The sequence below is a fragment of the Perca fluviatilis genome, chromosome 3 (assembly GCF_010015445.1).
Source record: "Perca fluviatilis chromosome 3, GENO_Pfluv_1.0, whole genome shotgun sequence".
In the NCBI taxonomy this organism is placed as follows: domain Eukaryota; kingdom Metazoa; phylum Chordata; class Actinopteri; order Perciformes; family Percidae; genus Perca; species Perca fluviatilis.
This window is the reverse complement of record NC_053114.1, coordinates 5,049,236-5,076,090: the sequence shown is the minus strand read 5'-3', so window position 1 is coordinate 5,076,090 and position 26,855 is coordinate 5,049,236. Positions and strand designations below refer to the sequence as shown.

At 38.0% G+C, this 26,855-nt stretch overlaps 1 protein-coding gene across 4 annotated transcripts in view; it reads left to right on the top strand.

Moving 5' to 3' along the window:
* Positions 1-17,557, top strand: part of znf536 (zinc finger protein 536) — a 285,675-nt gene extending 268,118 nt beyond the window's left edge. For all 4 annotated transcript variants that reach the window (XM_039794578.1, XM_039794577.1, XM_039794573.1 and 1 more), the window contains one exon: positions 16,011-17,557. In XM_039794578.1, coding sequence (XP_039650512.1) covers positions 16,011-16,288 — 278 coding nt within the window. In that variant the 3' untranslated portion in view covers positions 16,289-17,557. The remainder of the gene's footprint in view (positions 1-16,010) is intronic.
* The last annotated feature ends 9,298 nt before the right edge of the window (positions 17,558-26,855 follow it).

The window sequence follows — 26,855 nt, the reverse complement described above, 5'->3', positions numbered from 1 at the left end:
GGGGAAGTGCAGGAGAAAAAGACAGGAAAGAAAGAAGGAGGAGGAGGAGGAGGAGGAGGAGAGAGAGGAAATGAGGAAGGGAGATAAGAAAGAGGGGAGAGCTTATGAAAGGGGGGTAAATAACAGCTCCACCGGAGGAGGTTTTAAGGAGTTGTGGTGTTGGTTGGATCCAAAGCGATTTAAGCTCCTTGGTAGATCATTCGGAGTTAGATTATTCGGTATGCGGGATCACATTCAAAACACGATCAAGTCTTGATCGTGTTTACGAGCTGATCTCTGTGAAAAAGGGATATTTTTGTCTAATGCTAATGTTACCTGCTGCCTCACAAAACGCATCCAAAGAGGAGTTTTTTAAGTCCAGACAGTTAAAGTTTGCACTGCGGTAAAGGCAGTGGTGGGAGAAGTATTCACGTCCTTTACTTAACCCTTACCCTTAACCATTTTGACCATTAACTTGTCCTTTTGGGCGCCCAGGTAGCTCAGTTGGTAGAGCGGGCGCCCATATGTAGAGGTTTACGACCTTGACGCAGAGGGCCAGGGTTTCGACTCCGATTTGCGGCCCTTTGCTGCATGTCATTCCCCTTCTCTCGCTCTCCTCTCATGTCTTCAGCCGTCCTATCACAATAAGGGCCTAAAATGCCCCAAAAAATAATCTTTGAAAAAAATACGTGTCCTTTTTGGGTCAAAATCGAAAACGAATTCTTTTAGGCGCTTTTTCCAACGTTGCTTTTTTTGGATGCTTTTGGCACTTTTTTTTAAACATTATTGGCACTTTTTTCAACACTTTTTTAAAATGATGGTCAATCATCCTAATTAAAATGACATTGTATCATTAAGTTTAAGAAAAAGCAAAAATTTTGAATTATTTTGACTAATAGTTAAGATCAGAGGATGTTGAGTGGATCGCAGACTTTTTTTTCAAGCGCTATGAAATTGAATAAAACACCCAAAATTCAATGGAAGTAATCATTATGGTAAACAGCGAAGAATGTTGTATGGGTTCCATACAACGTGCATGCGTCCATGTTATTTTGGGGCAATTTGGTTTGAAAGAAACCCATATTTCTGATTTTTGAAAACGGGTCAAATTTGGCCCCAGGACAACACAAGGGTTAAGAAAAAGTACTAATACCACACTAAAAAATTACCCTGTTACAAGTAAAAGTCCTGCAAAAATGTTACTTAAGTAAAAGTCTGTAAGTATCATCAGGAAAATGTGCTTAAAGTATCAAAAGTAAAGGTCCTCAATGCAGAAAAATCCTCCCATTTTAGAAAGTGGAAAGGATCCAAACAGTTGTGTGTTTAATGGTCTCATCATTTCAGCTGGACTTGTAGGCAGTTATATTGTTGGTTAGTTTTATTTATAATATAACATCATATTTTATGTGTTTTTTGTGCAAGAATCCTAATGTGTAAAGTAACTAAAGCTGTCAGATGAATGTAGTGGAGTAAAAAGTACAGTATTTCTCACTGAAATGTAGCGGAGTAGAAGTAGAAAGTGGCATGAAAAGAAAAAGACTTAAGTAGAGTACAAGTACCTTAAATATATTCTTAAGTAGAGATGGTCTGATACCATTTTTTACTTCCCGATACCGATTCCGATGCCTGAACTTGCGTATCGGCCAATACCGAGTACCGATCCAATACCAGTGTGTCATGTATTTTATTATGTTTTAACAACTGTATACTACTATCCCTGTATGGATGTGATATGATTTCTATCTTTGTTGTCGGTCTGGCTCAGGTTAAACTCTTTGTGAAACATGAACAAACACAAACAATGAATGCCACAGAACTTTCTTTTATTATCCAGTTTTTACAGTCAGTTATAACGGGAAAAGATCATAAATAAACTACTTTAACGTAGATTTTCTCTAGGGCTTTATTACGTGGTATCGGATCGGTGCATAAACTCCACTACTTCCCGATACCGATACCAGCGTTTTAGGCAGTATCGGAGCCACCGATACTGGTATCGGAACATCTCTATTCTTAAGTACAGTACTTGAGTAAATGTACTTAGTTACATTCCACCACGGGGTAAAGGAGCAGTTGAGTTTTCTTCAGTTGAGAGAAACACATGAATGTACGGACATGCAGACGTGATAATTCCTCTCCTCCTGTTAGGCTACCCACAAATTGGATGCAAGTCCTTGAGGAGCACCTGGCTAGGGCAACGTGACACACACACATTAACACACACACACACACACGCATGCACACGCGCACACATACACGCACACACACACACGCATGCACTCACACACACACACACACACGCACGCATGCACGCACGCACACATGCACTCACACGCATGAACACACACACACACACACAAACACACGCACATGCACACACACAAGCACGCATGCACTCACACACACACACACGCATGCACTCACACACACACATACACACACGCACGCACACACACACTAACACACACATGCACACACACACACACAAACACACACGCATGCACTCACACGCACGAACCCACACACACACACACACACACAGACACGCACGCATGCACTCACATGCACACACACGCACGTGCGCGCACACACACACAAACTAACTAACATTTTTTCCCACCCTTCTTTTTCTTCTTTTAAGCAAGTATATATAAAGTTGTTGTGCTTTGTTGTATGTTCAGATGTTGTAATCCTTTTTTACTACAATTATATGGAGTATTCAGTTAAATTCAAATAAAAACAAATAAACACTAATATCATTTATATACAGTATATCATCTTTTTTCTAGAGTTGAATTGCGAGCAGTAACCAACCCCTCCCTCCCTATGGCAGTGTGTGACTCGGTCTGTCTGACTGTTTGTCGCTCTGTGTTTTCGAACTGTTCCCCTAACTTTGAGCGGTTATCGCTGTGTGTTGAGGTCAAAGGAAGTTCATGATGATTAATGCGGCAGAGCAGCCGATGCTCTTTGTGTCAGACTGTGAGTGAGAAGCAGGTGGCCGGCATATCTATCACCTTCCCCTGCCCCCCCATTTTTTTTTCTCTTTATTGCTGAGAGACATGGATGACAGCCTACACACACACACACACACACACACACACACACATATACACGCACACATACTCACATGCAGTTGGGCATCCATTATCTGTGTACAGTGACAGATCAGCTGCAAATTGTGCCTCCTTCAGTTCAGCAGGGACTCTGACTGAGAAAATATGAGGCGAGGATGGGTGTCTAGCCTGCGCACGCACACACACACACACACACACGCACGCACGCACGCACGCACGCACGCACACACGCATGCTGGGACCCTATACAAAACATTATGAAAGATAAACAATGTGAAAAATAATACAAATGACTAAGTGAGTGGATGAGTGAAGGAAAACTTGACTGAAAGAGTGTTTGATTATAAGTGAGCGAATGAATGAGGGACTTGAGTGTGTGACGCATACCGGTACTCATTCGCTCAAAACAAGTGAATATGCCAATGTAAGAAAATTCAGCGAGCGGGTGAATATATATGAAAACCAGGCAATATGAGTGAGATTGAGTTTGTGTTTGTTAGTTTGAATGAGTGGCTGAGTGTAGAGAAGATATGTCTGTAAGCATACGGTGCGAAATAAAATGTAAGTGATGGAGTGAGTGAGTGAGTGAGTGAGTGAGTGAGTGAGTGAGTGAGTGAGTGAGTGAGTGAGTGAGTGAGTGAGTGAAGAATAGCGAGTGAAACCGAGATAATGTGTGAGTGAGTGAACGAGTGTCTCAGTTAACGAATGAAAGACATACGAGTTGGTGTATGAATGAGAAAAACAATGCGAGTGAGTGAGTGAGCGAGTGAGTGAATGAAAGAACATATGAGTCAATTGGGTTCAGCTCGTTTCATATTTTTTATTAATTTGTTTTGTGTGTATATCTGTATGTGTGTGTGTATGTGGGGGGGGGGTGGTATTGTATGAAGCACTTGTGCTACATTTACGTGTATGAAAAGTGCTGTATAAACAAAGTCTGATTGATTGATTGATTGATTGATTGATTGATTGGTTGATTGATTGATTGATTGATTGATTGATTGATTGGTTGAAACAGATGAGACAGAAAGCTGTGAGCACAGGCACGGAAAAGGAAAGCAGTCGACTCCAGAAAAGAGCGGTAAAAAAGTGAAAATAGAACAAGAAGAGATGAAGACAGAGAGGAAGGAGAGGAGCTGCTATTTTGGGTTCTTATTAACAGGTCCTACTGGTACAGCAATTAATAATCTAGTTCAGTATTTAACATGGGACCTAGTCCCTGGTGTGGACGCTTTAGCTGGCTTTGATGCTGAAAGAGCCCCCCACAGTTCCTCTCCTCTCCTTAAGTGCCTCCCCTGGTGTTATTTGCGTGTTGGTTTTCTCTAGTTAAGCTAGGAAACAGACCAAATAGCTATTCCCCAAACTTCAGGCCAATTTCCTATCTACACGCCAGCTCGTTGAGGGAAATGCTCTTAATTCATCAGAGGGAATCTAGAGAAGGATAAATTCCCTTCAGGCTGTTTGAAGTAATGTAAATGTATTTATTTTTGGAGAGGGTAGGGGGTGTGGAAGGAGTTTTAAAAAAATTATTATATTATAAAAAAAAAAAGAAGCAATGGACAGTCATGCTGACCACATTTACCAAGTCTTTAACATGAAGAAAAGCCTGCTACACACTCTTACACTTTGACTTTTTCTATTTTTTTCTTTTGCTTCAGCAAAAAAAAAAAGCCTGACTGTTTAGAGATGTAAAGTAATCGGAAAACATTATTCAAGTACAAACAGATAAAGCTGATCCGTCTACTGATACCCCGACCCAATTTGCCATCAACGTCCCACCACTTCTTCTCAGAGTCCTGACTCAGTCAAATCGAAAAACATAGACGTCATACACACGCTGCTACAATTAACATGATCTACTATTTACAGTGCGGGCAGGATTTCAAATGTCCATAGATGATGAATGTCCACAAATCCAATTATAAATCACATTAAAAAAAAGGCACACCCTAGAACTTCCAACAAGTCCTCCAAACCAAACGATGCTATCGGCCGTTTATTCCTAACCTTTAAAATGACCAAAAGGAAAACTTTCTGTCATATTTGTTGAAACTGACCCTATGTTCCAGTAGAACTACATGAAGCAGGTCATTTAAAAATAAATCTGGCTCCTCTGGCACCACCTACAGCCTGTAGTGCGATTTGCAAAAATCCACCGCTCCCTGTTCAGATCCTCAATCTGGGCCGAAAAAAAACATGGTTTGGGTGAAAATCAAATGCTACTCCACTTCTGGTTACACACTTGACGACGGATGTGACGTAGCTTTGTTTGTTTTGTAAAGTAAAAAAGAAAAACTCACTTTTTACTCTTATTTTGAAACAGGACTCAACCCACAGCCTCCTGGGTGAAAGTTTGTTTCACCCATCCACCACCCTAACCTAGCTCCTTGCGGAAATTTGGCGCTCTTATACTTCTTCACCTCACTTCCTGATTTGCTCCCAGTGTAACTACTACAGCCACTAGGGGGCGCAGCCACTATAAACGTAAATAAAAGTCGTCATTGCTGCCTGGACGAACGACCTATGTGGATGTTTTTGCGGGGAGGACAGCCTTGAACTTCAGACCTTGTCTCAGACCATTTCTACAGTGTTGAAATATTTCAGACGGTTGCTATGTGTATAGTGCAAAAGGGCAGCATGACTTTTAATGATGCTGATTTGCTAAAGTCTAAAAAAAACAACATGTAAAGCGTCCAAAAGAGCTCTTTCCTTTTTTTTTCGGCATAAACAATTAAATTCAATTTAATTTTTCATCTGGACCTCACCTCATTCCATACACAACCTCTTTTTTTAAATTATACAATATGCCCAATGATCTTTTATGACCAGGGGCCTCATTACAGAAACTCCCTAAGTCTGAAATCCTATCTTATCTCAATTTAAGATGACATTTAGGATTTTTGGTATTACAGAATCCTATTGATCTTATACGTTAGAAATGTAGCTAAAGGAATGTCATACTTTAAGGATTTCCCAAGTTAGGAATCAGCACTGTTGTTTGTTCTGTATGCCTGGTCTTAAGTGAGTCTGAGCGGAAGTTGTTGCTAGCTCATTGGCTAACCCGCTAACCCCCTTCACTTTAATCAGCAGATGGCAGCAAGACTTGAGAACTTGGCTTGGGTCTTGAGGAGTTGGTGTAGCCTTTATTTACAGATGGATATAGCACTCGATCTACCGGTACATTTTCGTTCCTACCCTCACCTATGGTCATGAAGGCTGGGTCATGACCGAAAGAACGAGATCCAGGGTACAAGCGGCCGAAATGGCTTTCCTCAGGAAGGTGGCTGGCGTCTCCCTTAGAGATAGGGTGAGAAGCTCAGTCATCCGTGAGGAACTCGGAGTAGAGCCGCTGCTCCTTTGCATTAAAAGGAGCCGGTTGAGGTTGTTTGGGCATCTGGTAAGGTCGCCCCCCGGGAGCCTCCGTAGGGAGGTGTTCCAGGCACGTCCAGCTGGGAGGAGGCCTCGGGGAAGACCCAGGACTAGGTGGAGGGATTATATCTCCAACCTGGCCTGGGAACGCCAGTCGGAGCTGGTTAATGTGGCTCTGAAAAACACCCCCAATGCTTTGGCCTGGTGGGAAGTCAATTTACGCAATAAGGAAGCCCAAGCATGACAGTGCGAGTGCCGATGAAGAATCAAATTTTCAGTTATAATTAGGATTTAGGTACAGATGGATAAGATAGGAGGTCTCTCACAAGATAGGATACACCCATGAGTTTAGGAAATGCTTCTATGATAGGAAAATAGGATCCATCCTATCTTTGAATCTTACTTTTTCTAACTAAAAGTATAATAGCAGCAGAAAACAAGTAGTATAGCTAATTTGAAGGTTGTAGTCTTAATCCCGGTATGAATCTAAATGGAGCTATTTTTGTGAAACAGATACATATCCATAAACATTTATGATTTAAAAAAAAAAATTTGAGTGTAGATGTGATGGCATGCATGTGTCTATATGTGTGTGTGTGTGTGTGTGTGTTGCTGCAGTTTGCTGAGTAATCTGGGAGCTACAGCATAAATGCAGGTTATTGGACAGATGGTTTAGCACATTTAATTGCTCACACCTTCTGTGTGTCTCCGTCTCTCTGCCTACAAACTCTCTATCTGTCCGTATCGCAGTCTCTTTTTCTGTCTTTGTCTTTTCACACTAAAAGCTTCCTTAAATAGTCATGAACTTGTATTTCCTTCATAAGTTTCTACTATACACTTTAAATTTAAATGTGTATCGGTGTGTATACAGACCCTGTCAAATGTTGGTGTTAGTTCAAAACACACGCATGCAAGCATGCACACACGTTTCCCCTGGTTTCTCCCTCCTTACTTAAACACATATTGCAGAACCACAAATGCACATATAGATACAAATTAAAGCATGCTTTAATGTGCACATATGCAAACCTATGCACACAGAGACACAATGCCACACACACATACTGCATTCAGAGGCACCTAAAGACCAGGAAAGCGCCTGGGCTTTCAACCAAAGCTGCCGTCCTTAAATGCCATTCGATGCCAGCGCTGCCATCTGTTGCCGTCTTAAGATAGCTCTTCCCACCAGACGCAGGCGAGATCACACTTCTCCAAGAGCCGTAGTGTATTCTTCACATATGGCCACAAACCGTTCAATGTAAGCACAGTTTGGGTAAATTATAACTTCAGTGCAATAACTGTCTATCTCCTGTCACTCCTCACTGTCATTTCAAAATCAAACAAAGACGATTTAATCTTGAAAGCTACATGTTTGTGAAATCGTTCTCACAGTGGAATACAGGAAATGCAAATAAGAGGGTAAAAGAAAGACAGATGACAGAAAGGAGCAAGACCTCAAGCGAGTAAAGTGTGTGTGTGTGTGTGTGTGTGTGATGGGGGTGTGTGTTGTTGATGTACCACACTACTGCCACAAACATGCACACCCCCACCCACCTACTCACATACCCCGTAGCCTGCCGTAATGATCTTATCTTTACCAATAAAACACACACACACACACACACACACACACACACACACACACACACACTGAATCCTCTCCTCCTGCCCTCCTCTTCACTTCCTCTCCCCCTTTTCCTCTGATCTCCATGCAGAGGGCCTTAGGGGGTTAATTAACAGGCTTAGATAATGCCACACTAATGAAAGCAAGACCACTGTTCTGTCTCTCTCTGTCTCCCCCACCCCTCTTTATTTCTCTATCTATGCATCTCTTTGCCAACCAGAATCATGCAATATCACTGCAACTTCTAAGAGTACTGAGCTGGGTTTGTTACGTCTCATGGAACCCAGACATATCACGCAGTCAGAGGTCCATACAATTCTTTGTGGGAAAAAACTGTTGATAAAGCCACCAAATTGTCAGGCTGTTCTCATGAGGGATGAGGTCGGGGTGGATGGGTGAGTCCTAAAACACAGGGCTTTCCAGCTGTTCCAAGAGGCTTTTTATAAGACTTTCCTTAGCTTAAAAGTAGGAGAATTGTCTCAACACATGAAGGAACACTTAATCCTCCAGTTTATCAGGAACATTCAAATAGTTTTTGGTTTCTACTGAAAAGGAAGGGTATGACAAATTGTCATCTAAAAAGTAGCTAAAGGCGTCAGACAAATTTAGTGGAGTAAAAAGTACGATATCTGTCTCTGTGATGTAGTGGAGTAGAAGTATGTATGTAGTAAGTTGCATAAAAGAAAAAAAGCAAAGTGCTTCACGTTTGTACTTAAGTACCATACTTGTGTAAATCTAGCATATACTATTAAAGGTCCAACGTGTGGGAATTTCTCCCATTTAGTGTTGAGATCATATATCGCAATCCACGCTCTCGTGCCACGCAGTTCAAAGTACGTATTACAGCTACGGTGGCCTTCACGCTTCAAAAAGCCGGTCTCTTGCTCTTTTCAATATCCTTTTTTTTTTTCTGGGCGAAGAAGAAGAAGACTCCTCTTCCTGAAATTTGTATTTTGAAAACGTGCGGTCCTCCATGTTTCCTTCTTCAAACTTGCAGGGGCCGGGAAGCTACTATACCCATTAGCAGCATTAGCAGCAGCTGTGAGTTAATCATGTGACCGCGAAAACACGAAAGGTGAAGCAGTATGTCCTGTATGTCCCTTACCGGCTAACGTATTTCAAGATGGAGCATGATGTCTAGCCCAGTTCATGCGAATGCAAATGTGATATTTCAAGCCAATAGGAATACTTGTAATTGATGGTGGTGGTAAATATTCATCAAAAAGGACAGGTTTGTGAACGGGCAACACAGATTTTGATAATGAACAACTAAACACATTACACGCTGGACCTTTAATGCCACTGTATATTGATATTCAACAGTGACTGTAAATGATATAGACATTACATTGGAATTGACAAAAATTGGTGCATTTTCAGCCACTGACAAAGTGTCAAACCAACGTATAGTTGGTTGACATGCCTGATTATAATTGCATGTAAGGACTTAATGGTAGGGATTCAGATAACCTCTTAGTGGGGGGGGCTGGGCAACAAAGTAACATCTAAACAGTTTTAGTGACAAATCTGAAGCAAACAGCCTTCAGAGTTCGATATTCTACACAATAATCAAGACATAACTTCCCTTAAAAACCCCATATGAATCATGTTCCTCACATGTATTTTACTTACTGCACCTGTGAATTACATGATACATAAAAAAAAGTGAATCAGTTTTATCCGATGAGCATGAGAGTAAACTGACAAACGAAAATAAGCTGCATGTCATCCCTAGATGGACGTATGCTAAAATATCCATTAACGCATCTTCAAATGCCCTCTTGTGAAAAACAGAATGAGAACAGAGTAATCAGACAACCGACTAGGGAAAAAAATACTTCACATTATTAGTAACTACACCTTTGAGCTTAGATTCTTTGCACCATCTAACATGGTGGGTGTTGCGGCCGTAAGCAGTCCAGCAAAGCATGAACACACTGTGACGCGCTCAAGATTGCATTGCAATGATTTATTCCTCTTCTTCCACACGTAAAATACAAATAGCACTGCAGTTACCGAATGTAAGTTTACTTTGTGAGTTGAAATAAGTGCGTTAGTGCGGCGGTCAACAATAATTGTTCGCTCCCAGGCTCACCCCTCTCTCTGTCAAAGCCCAAAAAACCCAGGGGAACAGGTGACGCAAAGAAATATGTCATCACTTCCGCTCAAACCGCCATGAAAACGCCCACCACCTACAATATAAGTGCACAATATAACAATCAATAAATAATATAAATGAGACCATTAAGAACATACAATATGTGGCTCCTACAGTGGGTTTACATGTTTGCAAAAGTCTGTCAAGTGACATGTGAGTCCAAGAGATACATTTACAATCCCTATTCTGCTTGTGTTTGGGCTGTGTTAAACTAAAGCAATCAAATACAAAAAGGTCAACCTCTTAATTATATTTTAAAGCAAGGAATTGCATTTAATCCAGTTCTACCGAACCAACTACTGTAATAAGCTGTGTGAAATATACATAACAAAAAATGGAAACAACCGGGTGACATTACTCTTTTTTTAATAATGGCAACTTTGGCCTACTGAACGCCTATGTGCAGTGTGTGTGTGTGTGTGTGTGTGATTGTGATTGTGTGATTGTGTAAGGGAGATAGATGGCCTCTCTTTAATTTTTAATCCAGAAATTGCTCTGCAGAAGTCAATTTCATTGTCAACATTAACTTAAAAGTTTACACATCCTATCCAAACTTTTTTCAAGCCACGCAATTCAAACCACAATCTCTTGCATTTTACCTAAACAACCTCCCCGGGGATAAAAAAAAAAAAACGAACTTGATTTGTATTTATTTTAAAGTCCATGGAGACAAACAGCAAGTAAGCAGGGAGAGGGCAGAAAAAAGAATGAGTTGAGTTGTTCGGGGGGCATAACTCGCTCTCCCTAAGTGTAAAATGGGATGAGATATTCTGCCTCTCAGACTTAACGTAATGTAAGAGAGTGTGAAATTAAACTGCACACAAATAAAAGGGACCCTTCATTGTGTGCCGCCGACTAGCTTATCTGGAAATTCAGACAACTGGAACATCCAAAGCCTCCAAACTTGTAGCAATCCCCTTTGTGTGGCTCCAGAGCAAACAATGTAATATCAGAAAGCCGGAGAGGCTCCAAATCCTGTGTCAGATTGCCAAACACAAAGTAGCTGCATCCTCGCATCAAGCCTGTCTGTGTGTATGCTTTAGCGTGCACGTGTCCGTCTTTATACAATATAAGTAGACTGTGCCCTCACTCCCGCTACCCCCATGTGTATGCCAGTGAAAGCTTCAAATAGATTGTTTCCTTTTTAATTCCTGGCCTTTTACCTATTGATATTCCCTGCACCTATCCCTGGGCCTCTTTTTAAACCCCATATGTTAATTTGATTTAGAGCAACTCAAATTGAATAAGAAAAAGAAAAAAAGAAAAGGAAAAAGAAAACGAGGGTAACGGCAAATGTACTGTTATTAATAACCTAAAGTACTGAGGCTCAAACTGTCTCCCTAGATTCTGCCCCTCCCTCTTCCTTCCTCCCTCCCTTCCTCCCTCCCTCCCTCCCTCTCCACTTTGTTTTGTCCTCTCTGTCTGTCTGTGAGTGAGTGAGCTAAGTGAAGTGGGTTATGATGGCGGTGTAATCGGCATCCCTCAAACAAACGGCTGGTGCTATTAAGGGCCATTGTGTTTGCTGCAGTGATGATCAGATTCAATCTAGGGAGAACATTCTGTGCTGGAGCTATGGCAAGGGGGGGAGATAGAGAAAAATACCTCGCCTCGTTCAACTCTGCTATTGTGTTCAGGGGACTAGATGTATGCGCGCTCTTCGTAAGATGCATATCGACTCAGGGAGCTGCAAAAGTTTAGATCAGATGAATTTGTCGGAGCTGTGTGACTGCACAAAGTGAGGCAAGTATTAAGTGTTGGGTAATGTCTTCGGGATGTATTTGTTTCAATAAGGAGCTCGGCAGTGCTGCTGGTGTGTTGCAGATGAGAAAATCACTTTTCCTCTCCTCTTTGTCCTCAACTTTACCCTCTTCTCCCAGTGTCTGTTCCTCAGTCTAATCTTTCATGTTGTTAACAGAGCCTCATAAGTGCCAGTGGAAGCCTGAAGGCCCCGAATAGTCGCATTATGACCAGAGGGGTGGAGGCTCAAGTTACAGTAGGGTTACAGGCCAATATATCAGGATACTTATTGAATATCAGTCAGTCAATAATACACTGTTGATATGATGGAGCAGCAGCGAGGATCAAGTGATTGCTTCGTAGGAAGAAGATTTGGCTGGTGCTTTTTCGTGTGGAATTTGCATGTTGTCCCCATGTTTGTATGGGTGTCCTCCTCCACAGTCGCAAAGCATTCAGGTGTGATTAAATTACAGACGAAATTGCCTGTAGGTGTAAGTGTGAACGGTTATCTGTCTGCATTTCAGTCAGCCAACTCATGTGGACTGGACTATTATGTGAATGTAGAATAAATACTGCACATACTTATTTATAGGCCACAGTCGGAATCAAGGAGTAGATAATAACCCCCCCACCCCCCATGGGATCATAGGGCCCTATCTTGCACTCAGCGCAATTGCCTTTGTACACCGATGCATGTATCATTCCTATTTTGCACCCCACGCACGGCGGACTTTTCCCTCCACAGACGCATGTCGGTAAATTAGGGAATGTATTTGCGCTCCCAGGGGCGGTTCAGCGAAAAGAGGAGGCGTGTTCCGGCGCAAACGTTACCTGGTGCTATTTTGCAGTTTCAGAAAACAATTCCGCCACTGACCAGGAAAAACCTGGTCTAAAGTCAGTGGCGCTAGTCTAAAGTCAGTAGCGCGTTATTCAGATGCTATTTCAGGGACAAATGCTTGGCCATAATGTAGCTTGTGCACAACACGCATACACTTCTCTCATCTACAGCAGTTCACATTTTTGAAAACCATACCAAATATTACTGAAAATGCGCTTCATGTGTTTGGATAGATTAGGAGGCATTTTACAGTACAATCCTCAAAAAGTCGCAACATTCTTTGTGGCTGGTTGTGTTTTACACAACATTTCCATGAATCATGGATGTGTTGATGACATAAATGAGGAAATATTAGAGGACTTAAGGAGACGTGATGTTGAACTACGGCGGGATTGGACACTCCGGCGGAATCTGGTCCGGAAGTGGCAATGCGCGATGCGCTCCTGGTGGAGCGGGTGGATGGAGATGGAGTGGGGGGAGGAGGAAGGGGCACAACAGGAGCAGGTGGTGCGTTTGGAGGCCCACGCTCCATTGCTGCAGCAATCCTCTCCAGACTTGAGGAGATGCGCCCGAGAGGCCGCAGCAACATCGACATGGTTATTTTCACGTTACGCCCAAACCACACCTAGCTACTTCAGACCAACCCATTTTAGATTTGCGTCGGGCGCAAGACTCATTTATCCCGCCGGTATCATAGCAACAGCGCCCGAGATCCGCCCACAAAGCTACTTGCGTTTTGCGTTTCAGATCGTTAAAATAGGGCCCATAGAGTTAGAGCCTACAGGTGTATGCTTGGAAGGATGTGGGGCTTTTGAAATGCTTTGGCAACAATTATTTTATCATCTCGCAAGGTAAACAGTAGAATAATCTCGTTCAGGTTACAAAGTAATTTGCCAGGAATGTGGCCTCGTATTTACACTTTTGTAAATGTCTTTTGTAATGTCTTTGTTAACTATAAGCTACGTTCACACTACGCAAGTCTTAATGCCTAATTCGAATTTTTTGCTCAGATCAGATTTTTTGTTTGGCTGTTCACATTACCTTTTTAAAATGTGGCCTATTACAGATTCCAGTGTGAACTGTTTGCGGTTTCGAACTGACCCGCATGCGCAAAAGAACAATAACAATGACATCAGACGCAGCACGCTGTTGCACTAAAGTTAGGGAGGTTATGGAGGAAGCATTTTCACTTTTATTTCAAAATGTTTGTGTAATAGCAGCAATAACATTAATGAACAGGTGCTGAGGAGGAGAGGAATGAAGAGAAAGAGAGACAAATTGGCTATTTTGGCCTTTTGCGGGCTTATGGCTGCAAATTCACTATAGAGGTCTGTGTGACCAGACGACCGATTTGCACGTCAGGACCGCTACGGGCCTCCACCAGAGTTTCCTCTGGACTTCGCCCTGCCCATGCATAGTTCACCATTTTTGGGGTCCTATCGCACGCGCTCACGCTCCACCTTCCCGACGGTGCGGGCGAGACGGGCCGGTGGTGCACCCGACCCCGAGGGACCGGGATCCCACCTCAGCCGGTGCGCGCCGGCCCTCACTTTCATTGCACCACGGGGCAACTCTCTTACTCGCGTGCGCGTTAAGACTCCTTGGTCCGTGTTTCAAGATGGATCGGGTGGGTTGCCGACATCGCCGCAGACCCCTGACGCCTTTTACGTGAGCCGATCCCCGCCCTGGCGATGCGACGCGTTTGGGGCGCACTGAGGACAGTCCGCCCCGGAGAGAGAGGGCGCAGCGAGGGCTATTGAGGTCAAAGTCACATCAAATCCGCCTTGGTTGTTCACACTGCGGCCGCATTGAAAAAAATCCGATCGAGGTCTGATTCAGGACCACATATGGAAGTGGCCGGAATCTGATTTGAAAAAATCTGATCTGGGCAAGATGTGAGTGTTCACACTACTTCTGAAGAAGTCTGACCTGGTCACTTGACCCCCCAAAACATCGGATTTGGGCCACTTTTGCCTGTACGTAGCCGTGGTGTTGCTTCAACTTCAGTTCAATGTTTTGGATGGCGGATGACATGAATTGGTCCCCATTGTTGATGAGCAGGGTTCCTCACAGACCACTGCTATATATCAATCCCTAGAATTTCTACAATGACATGTCACCAATTTACTGTTTTCAACATAGGATTTAATTACACAGGGCGTCAATGAAATGTTTAACTGTCACGTTGATGCTGCTTTAGAGGGTGTTCTCCTTTTTTAAGAGCACCGAATAGCAGTTCTAAAACACTGACATCAGCCCTATGGCACCAGTGGCCGGTGGTGGCCTAGGGATTAAGGAAGCGAGCTTGGGATCTGGAGACCGCCAGTTCAATCCCCAGACCGGCCAGATAAAATCTGGATGGGAAAAGTGAAAGAACAGTGCTTGTCCCTCCCTCATCACCACCACTGAGCTGCTCTTGAGCAAGGCCCTTAACCCCCAACTGCTTCAGTGGCCAGTAGACTGTGGTTGTACTGGGCAGCTTCCAAGGTATGAATGTGTAACTGTGTGAATGTGACAGATCATCGTTGCAAATGAGGAATTGTTCTCAATCGACTTTTCGGATAAATAAAGGTTAAAAAAAACAACTCCATAGACCATTGTCTTAATGCACAGATCCAGTTTTTTCTGTTTGTAAATCGTGCCACTGATCGACAGGTGACAGTAAAGACTAGTGACGTCCAAATGTAAACAAATGTTTCATAAGGAAGAAAATGCATTCAACACATTTGATAGGCATCAAAGATAGCCCAAACCCAAAAATCTAAAACGTGATCAGTATGCCCTTTTACAAGGCATGTAACATCTGACTGTTACTGTAATTGATACTAACAGTAAAATACATTGTCAGTATTGGTCGGATTATGATTGTGAAATGATTGGGCTAAAAAAATTATTGTGTGACGTTTTCTATTGGGATCAGTGCTTCTCAAATGTTCTTACGTCACAAATCTGTAACCACAAATGCATTAGCCCCCCCAAACTATTGACCCAGTGGCGCCCATGTGGGAGGATGTTCGTTGTGTCTTCCTCTGCCTACACTGCACGTAGAGACTTCATTTGGTGAGAGAGAAGCCTCTGATTGGAAAAGTCATTCTCAGACATCTTCTATTAGGGGTTAATCTCTAGCAAATGAGACTATAGTGACATGGGGACCCCAAAGGACCCTGTCTGAGACCTACTGGTTTAGCTTAAAATGGTTACAATATTCTCTTCTTCTGTTTCTCTCTCCAGGACAGAGACCATTCAAGTGCAGTTACTGCCCCTACAGTGCCTCCCAGAAGGGCAACCTGAAGACCCATGTGCTGTGCGTGCACCGCATGCCCTTCGACAACAGCCAGTATCCTGACCGACGCTTCAAGCGCTCCCGTCCCGAGTCCGACGTCCCAGAAAAGAACCCTGAAGACGCCGCTGACGGTTTTGCATTTAATCAACCAATGGAAGGAGCAGATGGAAGCCATGGGACTAGCGTGTCGTTTGCAGGGGAGGCCACATTTCGTCACCAGGACTGAAGCGGCCATGTTGGTTACTAACATCCAGGAGGGAGGTGTGTGTCCGTCTTGGACAATGCATTATCTGAATTCAAATTCCCTGATGCACATTAATGTCGGTCACTATGAGAATCGTCTCCAACAGAACTGTGCTGGAGCTGGAGACCCCTAAAACATCGACAAGCCAATGAATTGCTGGCGGACAGCACTGTGAATAGACCACACTTCCTACGTACGTTATAAACACAAGTAAACATACTGTATGTGTGTTATTGGAAGTCTGTGAACACTTACTAAGAACACATTATAACCTATGTATTTGTGATGAGGTGATTCCGCATTTTTGTTTTTTTAACCAAGCAAGTGGAATGGAAAGGAAAATGAGTTAAAATTTTAATGAAATGGTAGTTTTCAGACAAATCACGAAGGAAAGGAAGCCGTGAAGAAAGAAGTAAGCCAGATAAAAATCATTAGACTTTCCTCCCAAAATAATGCTTTTATCAGAAAAATGATCCGTGTAAAGGACCGAGCAGAAAAGTTATTGTAGGGAAGATGGAGGAAAAGGAGGTCTTTTCAACCCCAGCCACCCCAGAACATAACACCAGTGGCTGCCATTTTCCCAGTGTGAGTGATGAGCACTGTATATGTGTGTGTGTGTATGTCTTGGAGGGTCAGTGGCGGCGATGGTGGCGTGTGTGTCAGGGATAGAGGGGAAAAAGGAGGGGGGTGCATTGGTGCCAGCCTGACTGGAGCTGTCATCGCAGAGGAAATCAATTCAACAACACACACACACACACACACACACAAAAACACACTTAGTCCTACAGTGGTAACCCGACTCTGGACGGTACACCAGGGGGTCAAGTTGAGTCCCGTCAGCTGGCCAGAGCCCGTCAAGTCACCTCCTTCCCTCCTCCATTCTTCCCCTTCTCTCACTCTCTCTACCAGCGCCAATCTGTTACAATGACCTGAAAAAAATACAACACAAATCAATCAGCGGTGTATTTAAGGCATCCATTAAGCCGACGCTAAGGCTTGTTCTGCTCTGGTTTTGGCAATTCAATGTCCGGAGGTCACCTTACTGGCTCCACGTCAGAGTAGGACGGGGAGTTTTAGCTGATTGTATTTTAGCTTGGGCCACTTTATGATGACAGACAGTTTGGTACTTTGGCAAGTAGCTGGACCAAGCTGTGGGGGATTATTTTATTTTATTTTTTTACATTGTGCTTCAGAAGGAAAGATCCAGTATATACCAGCTGTGTTCTGTACATATAAAAAAGGTGTTTGACATCCCGCTTAACGTTCTCCTCACATGAAGAGTCTGACAGAGACACTCTGGCATCAACTCAAGACAACAAAAGGCAGGATTAATCTCCTCCAATGACAAGCTCTTTTAAAGTTGCTACACAGGAGGGACATGATGCAAAATTTGGATTATCACTCACCTGCTTTAAGTCTCTTATTATACTACCTTTTATATAAAAATGTTTTTTTTTATTTTCAAAGGAGGCATTCTCTTTCTGTGTATAAGTAGTGTTTTATTCATTGTGTATAGGGGATTTAATCCTGAGTGGGGGAGTAACATTAAACACTGAAAATGTTGAAGAATGTTTTGAGCTTGTAAAATCAAGCGACACTGCTTAAAGGAAGACCGAAAACACATCAACTTTGATTGTACTTTGTTGTGCCGACAGCTGGTGGTTACTGCTGGGCGCAGAGAAAAAGAAAGTATGGCGCTTTGTGTTGTTGTGTCGGTATTGGTGGTAGGGGGTTGGGTGTTGTTAATGTTTTTCTGATAAAGAGAAATGATCCGTACTTTAAGAAAGTCAATATCTTCCCGCACAAACAAACAGGCAGTGGTGGGGAGGGCTAAACTCTTAAAACCCCAGGGCCACAGCTCTGCCTAAAGGAGTTTACAGTCCGACACAATGCACTCACACACACACACACACGCACACACACACACACACAACAACTGGGTGAGAAATACAATCCTACTGCACGCATTGAGAGATGAAGGGGTAAGCAGAGAAAAAGCAGAACGAGCAGTGCAGAGGGAAAAAAGAAAGAAAGGCAGAAAGAAAAAGAGAGTAATATAATAAGTTCAACGTTCTAGTGTGATTGTGGTTTCAATTTGTGGCACTATAATTTGAAAATGTTGACCACACAGAGAGATGCAGTATTGGCAGTACATGGGAAAACAATATTTTATTTGCAATTCTTTGATTTGATTTCGTAGCTAACAGGATAGTAGTTGTCACTGCCTAATAACTGAGTGTGTAGGGTCTGTAGGTTTCAACGCACTACTGTGTTCTTGGTGGCTGTAGCTTGCTTTTCTAGCTGTGTATACATGTGTGCGCATTGCAGACATTTCCATGTATTAACAAAGACTCAATAGAAAAGAAGTTTTTTTTTTTTTAAAAGTACACATTCCAATTTTTTGGCAGCCTGGCTTTTCCATCTTACTGAATCAGTAAGGTTTCCTCATCTTGATCAGATGAGGCAATGATTTTTTTTTGTTTCGACACTGTAGAGCACCATTTGTTGTGATTCCTCTGTGACTTGTACTCTTTGTCCATCCCTGAGAATGATACAACCCCCCCCCCTCCCGCTGTAATCCCAAAATAATCCACTCTATTGTCCCCATGTTGTTTGATCTCCGTCAAGCTAGCACATGCAGTTTGCTCAAATATAATCACTGGTGCTAGAAGAAAAAAAAAAAAAATTGAAACCATACCCATTTATATCAGCCTGCAATGGATTCTGGAGTATGCAATCCTAGTCCAAATACTGTCCACATTCCTAAATGAACAAGATTTCTATAGCCAATGGGAGGAGAAGTGAGGAGAGGGGTTTTGTTGCAAACTGTAAGCTTACATTAACAGTAGAAGACTTTATAATTGAAAGAGAAATATCCTTGGTCATTATTTATTACTGCACATCTGTTTGACAGAAGATACCATCTTTCATTAAAGAGGTGTATCAAACATGGACTGTTTACTCTTTCTGCCATCCAGACATTCTGATGTACTTTGAAGCAAGTACGATTTATCGGGTGTTATTTCCTGCAATAAAACCCTCTACCTCTGGGAAACTGTCTGTGTCTGTTTCTGTGTCTCGGATCCTTTCACAGCATTCAGGTCAAACACTCCACTGGAGAAGACGAGCCATTCGGACTGCGGAAAGACTGCTGATACGAGGGCTGAAATGTGTCACACTGTTTATTCGATATAATATACCATGACTTTTTAAAGACTTTTTTCGACATTCTATACTATGACTTTTTTCGACATACTTTTCAACATACTATACTATGACTTTTTTATGATTTTTTTTAGACATACTATACTATGACTTTTTTATGATTTTTTGGACATACTATACTATGACTTTTTTATGATTTTTTTTAGACATACTTTACAAAGACCATTTTTGACATAGTATACTATGACTTTTTTTGACTTTTTTTGACCTACTATACTATTTTCGACATACCATACTATAGCTTTTCAGAATATTTTGACATACTATACTATGACATTTTACGATTTGTTTCGACATACTGTATACAACGTTGTCACTATGACTGACATACTATACTATGACTTTTTTCGACATACAATACTATGACTTTTTTATGATTTTTTCGACATACTATACTATGACTTTTTTATGATTTTTTTTTTAGACATACTTTACTAAGACCATTTTTGACATAGTATACTATGACTTTTTTCGACATACCATACTATAGCTTTTCAGAATATTTCGACATTTTATGATTTGTTTCGACAGACTGTATACAACGTTGTCACTATGACTGATGTACTATACTATGACTTTTTTCGACATACTATACTATGACTTTTTTGACATTCTATACTATGATGTTTTTTAGACTTTTTTCGACATACTATACTATGACTTTTTTTGACATTCTATACTATGATGTTTTTTAGACTTTTTTCGGCATACTATACTATGACTTTTTTTGACATTCTATACTATGATGTTTTTTTAGACTTTTATCGACATACTATACTATGACTTTTTTATGATTTTTTTTAGACATACTTTACTAAGACCATTTTTGACATAGTATACTATGACTTTTTTTGACCTACTATACTATGAGTATTTTCGACATACCATACTATAGCTTTTCAGAATATTTTGACATACTATACTATGACATTTTATGACTTTTTTTCGACATACTGTATACAACGTTGTCACTATGACTGACGTACTATACTATGACTTTTTTCGACATACTAAACTATGACTTTTTTTGACATTCTATACTATGATGTGTTTAAGACTTTTTTCGACATATACTATGACTTTTTTTGACATTCTATACTATGACTTTTTTATGATTTTTTTTAGACATACTTTACTAAGACCATTTTTGACATAGTATACTATGACTTTTTTTGACTTTTTTTGACCTACTATACTATGACTATTTTCGACATACCATACTATAGCTTTTCAGAATATTTCGACATACTATACTATGACATTTTATATTTTTTTCGACATACTGTATACAAGTTGTACTATGGACGTATATACTATATTTTTTCGTACTATACTATGACTTTTTTTGACATTCTATACTATGATGTTTTTTAGACTTTCTTCGACATACTATACTATGACTTTTTTTGACATTCTATACTATGATGTTTTTTAAACTTTTTTCGACATATTATACTATGACTTTTTTCGACATACCATACTATGACTTTTCAGAATTTTTCGTCATACTATACTTTGACTTTTTCGACATACTATACTATGACATTTTATGACTTTTATTCGACATACTATATACAAGGTTGTCACTATGACTTTAACATACTATACTATGACTTTTTTCGACATACTATACAATGACTTTCTTTCGACTTTTCTTTATAATTTTTTTCAATATATTATTTGTTTCTGACTTTTCCAACATACTATGCTATGAGACTTTATTCAACATACAATACTATGACATTTTGACTCCTTTACATGTTGTACAGCATTTAAGCATTGGGCTGATGTGGCTCAGGAAGCAGAGAATGTTTTGAACTGTCAACAACAACATACTACACCATGAATTTTTCGAATACTATACTATAACTCATTTCGACATACTATACTATGACTATTTTCGACATACAATGACTATTTTTGACATACTATGACTATGACTTTGTTTACTTTTTTCATACTATGACTTTTTTGACCTTTTTCGACATACTATACTATAACATTTTTCAACATACTATACTATAACATTTTTTGACATACTTTACTATGACTATTTTTGACATAATATTCTATAACATTTTTTGATATACTATACTATGACTATTTTTGACACACTATACTATGATTTGTTTTCTTCATTTTTCGACATACTATACTATGACTATTTTTGACATACTATACTATGACTTTTTTATTACTTTTTTGACATACCATACTATGACTATTTTTTGACATAATATTCTATAATTTTTTTTGACATACTATACTAAGACTATTTTTGACATACTATACTATGATTTGTTTTCTTCATTTTTCGACATACTATACTATGACTTTTTTCAATATAATATTATAAAACTTTTTTCGACTGACTTTTTTCGACATAATATTATATAACTTTTTTTCGACATAGTATAATATAACTTTATTTGACTGTATTCTTTCGACATACTATACTATGACTATTTTTTAGACTTTTTTGTACATACTATACTATGACTTTTTTCGAATTTTTTCGACATACTATACTATGATTTGTTTTCATCTTTTTTCACCATACTATACAATGACTTTTTTCGCCATAATATACTATGACATTTTACGACTTTTTTCAACATACTATACCGTGAATTTTATCGATATACTACACTGTGATTATTTTAACACTTTTTCGAGATACTATAATGATTTTGTCACTTTTTTGACATACTAATATATGACTTTTTTCAACATAATATATATGAAATTTTATGACTTTCTTCAACATACTATACTATGACTTTTTTCAACATACTTTACTATGACTATTTTCAACATACTATACTATGAAATTGTATGAATTTTTTCGACATAGTATACTATGACTTTTTATGACTTTTTTGACATACTATACTATGACTATTTTCAACATTCTATGCTATGACTTTTTTCAGACTTTTTGACATATCTATTACTTTTTTCATTATAATACTTTTTTGATAATATTTTTTTTCGACATAGTATTAACCATAACTTTATTTGACTGTATTCTTTTCGACATACTATACTATGACTATTTTTAGACTTTTTTGTACATACTATACTATGAATTTTTTGGGGATTTTTTTGTACATACTATTACTTTCGATTAATTTTTTTTTGACAAACAATACTATGTTTTTGCCATACTATACTATGATTTGTTTTCGTCTTTTTTCGCCATAATATACTATGACTATTTTCGACATACTATACTATGACTATTTTCGACTATTTTCGACTATTTTCGACATACTATACTACGACTATTTTCGACATACTATACTATGATTATTTTCGACATACTATGACTATTTTCGACATAATATACTATGAAATTGTATGACTTTTTTCGACCTACTATACTATGACTTTTTTATTACTTTATTTGACATACCATACTATGACTATTTTCGACATACTATAACATGACTTTATTGACATAATATTCTATAAATGTTTTCGACATAGTATACTATGACTTTTTTGACCTTTTTCGACATACTATACTATAACATTTTTCAACATACTATACTATGACAATTTTCGACATACTTTACTATGACTATTTTTGACATACTATACTATGACTTTTTTATTACTTTTTTGACATACCATACTATGACTATTTTTTGACATAATATTCTATCATTTTTTTTGACATACTACACTATGACTATTTTTCACATACTATACTATGATTTGTTTTCTTCATTTTTCGACATACTATACTTTGACTTTTTTCAATATAATATTATAAAACTTTTTTCGACATAGTATACTATAACTTTTTTTGACTGACTTTTTTCGACATAATATTATATAACTTTTTTCGACATAGTATACCATAACTTTATTTGACTGTATTCTTTCGACATACTATACTATGACTATTTTTGAGACTTTTTTGTAAATACTATACTATGACTTTTTTTGGGACTTTTTTGTACATACTATACTATGACTTTTTTCGAATTTTTTCGATATACAATACTATGACTTTTTTCGCCATACTATACCATGACTTTTTTCGCCATGATATACTATGACTATTTTCGACATACTATACTATGACTATTTTCGACTATTTTCGACATACTATACTATGACTATTTTCGACATACTATGACTATTTTCGACATACTATACTATGAAATTGTATGACTTTTTTCGACCTACTATACTATGACTTTTTTATTACTTTATTTGACATACCATACTATGACTATTTTCGACATACTATAATATGACTTTTTTGACATAATATTCTATAAAGGTTTTCGACATACTATAATATGACTTTTTTGACATAATATTCTATTAAGGTTTTCGACATAGTATACTTTGACTTTTTTGACATAATATTCTATAAAGGTTTTCGACATAGTATACTATGACTTTTTTGACCTTTTTCGACATACTATACTATAACATTTTTCAACATACTATACTATGACAATTTTTGACATACTTTACTATGACTATTTTTGACATACTATACTATGACTTTTTTATTACTTTTTTGACATACCATACTATGACTATTTTTTGACATATAATTCTATCATTTTTTGTAAACATACTATACTATGACTATTTTTGACATACTATACTATGATTTGTTTTCTTCTTTTTTCGCCATACTATACTATGATTTGTTTTCATCTTTTTTCGCCATACTATACTATGACTTTTTTCGCCATAATATACTATGACATTTTACGACTTTTTTCAACATACTATACCGTGAATTTTATCGATATACTACACTGTGATTATTTTAACACTTTTTCGAGATACTATAATGATTTTGTCACTTTTTTGACATACTAATATATGACTTTTTTCAACATAATATATATGAAATTTTATGACTTTCTTCAACATACTATACTATGACTTTTTTCAACATACTTTACTATGACTATTTTCAACATACTATACTATGAAATTGTATGAATTTTTTCGACATAGTATACTATGACTTTTTATGACTTTTTTGACATACTATACTATGACTATTTTCAACATTCTATGCTATGACTTTTTTCAGACTTTTTTTGACATACTATACTATGACCTTTTTCAATATAATATTATAAAACTTTTTTCGACCTAGTATTATCTAACTTTTTTCGACATAGTATACCATAACTTTATTTGACTGTATTCTTTCGACATACTATACTATGACTATTTTTTAGACTTTTTTGTACATACTATACTATGAATTTTTTTGGGACTTTTTTGTACATACTATACTATGACTTTTTTCGAATTTTTTTGACATACAATACTATGACTTTTTTCGCCATACTATACTATGATTTGTTTTCGTCTTTTTTCGCCATAATATACTATGACTATTTTCGACATACTATACTATGACTATTTTCGACTATTTTCGACTATTTTCGACATACTATACTACGACTATTTTCGACTATTTTCGACATACTATACTATGAAATTGTATGACTTTTTTCGACCTACTATACTATGACTTTTTTATTACTTTATTTGACATACCATACTATGACTATTTTCGACATACTATAACATGACTTTTTTGACATAATATTCTATAAAAGTTTTCGACATAGTATACTTTGACTTTTTGACCTTTTTCGCATACTATACTATAAAATTTTTCAACATACTATACTATGACAATTTTCGACATACTTTACTATGACTATTTTCGCCATACTATACTATGATTTGTTTTCGACTATTTTCGACATACTATACTACGACTATTTTCGACATACTATACTATGATTATTTTCGACATACTATGACTATTTTCGACATACTATACTATGAAATTGTATGACTTTTTTCGACCTACTATACTATGACTTTTTTATTACTTTATTTGACATACCATACTATGACTATTTTCGACATACTATAACATGACTTTTTTGACATAATATTCTATAAATGTTTTCGACATAGTATACTATGACTTTTTTGACCTTTTTCGACATACTATACTATAACATTTTTCAACATACTATACTATGACAATTTTCGACATACTTTACTATGACTATTTTTGACATACTATACTATGACTTTTTTATTACTTTTTTGACATAATATTCTATCATTTTTTTTGACATACTATACTGTGACTATTTTTCACATACTATACTATGATTTGTTTTCTTCATTTTTCGACATACTATACTTTGACTTTTTTCAATATAATATTATAAAACTTTTTTCGACATAGTATACTATAACTTTATTTGACTGTATTCTTTCGACATACTATACAATGACTATTTTTTTGACTTTTTTGTACATACTATACTATGACTTTTTTTGGGACTTTTTTGTACATACTATACTATGACTTTTTTCGAATTTTTTCGATATACAATACTATGACTTTTTTCGACATACTATACTACGACTATTTTCGACATACTATACTATGACTATTTTCGACATACTATGACTATTTTCGACATACTATACTATGATTTGTTTTCGTCTTTTTTCTTCATACTATACTATGACTTTTTTCGCCATAATATACTATGACATTTTACGACTTTTTTCGACATACTATACCGTGAATTTTATCGATATACTACACTGTGATTATTTTAACACTTTTTCGAGATACTATAATGATGTTGTCATTTTTTTGACATACTAATCTATGACTTTTTTCAACATAATATATATGAAATTTTATGACTTTCTTCAACATACTATACTATGACTTTTTTCGCCATGCTATACTATGACTATTTTCAACATACTTTACTATGACTATTTTCAACATACTATACTATGAAATTGTATGAATTTTTTCGACATAGTATACTATGACTTTTCATGACTTTTTTGACATACTATACTATGACTATTTTCAACATTCTATACTATGACTTTTTTCGACATACTATACTATGACTTTTTTTTACTTTTTTTGACATACTATACTATGACTTTTTTCGATCCACTATACTGTGATTTTTTAACACTTTTTTCGAGATACTATAATGATTTTATCACTTTTTCGACATACTATACTATGACTATTTACGACATACTTTACTATGACTATTTTCGACATACTATACTATGAAGTTGTATGACTTTTTTCGACATACTATATTATGACTTTTGTATTACTTTTTTCGACATACTATACTATGACTTTTTTGACTTTTTTTGACATACTAAACTATGACTTTTATCGATACACTATACTGTGATTTTCTAACACTTTTTTCGAGATACTATAATGATTTTATCACTTTTTCGACATACTATACTATGACTA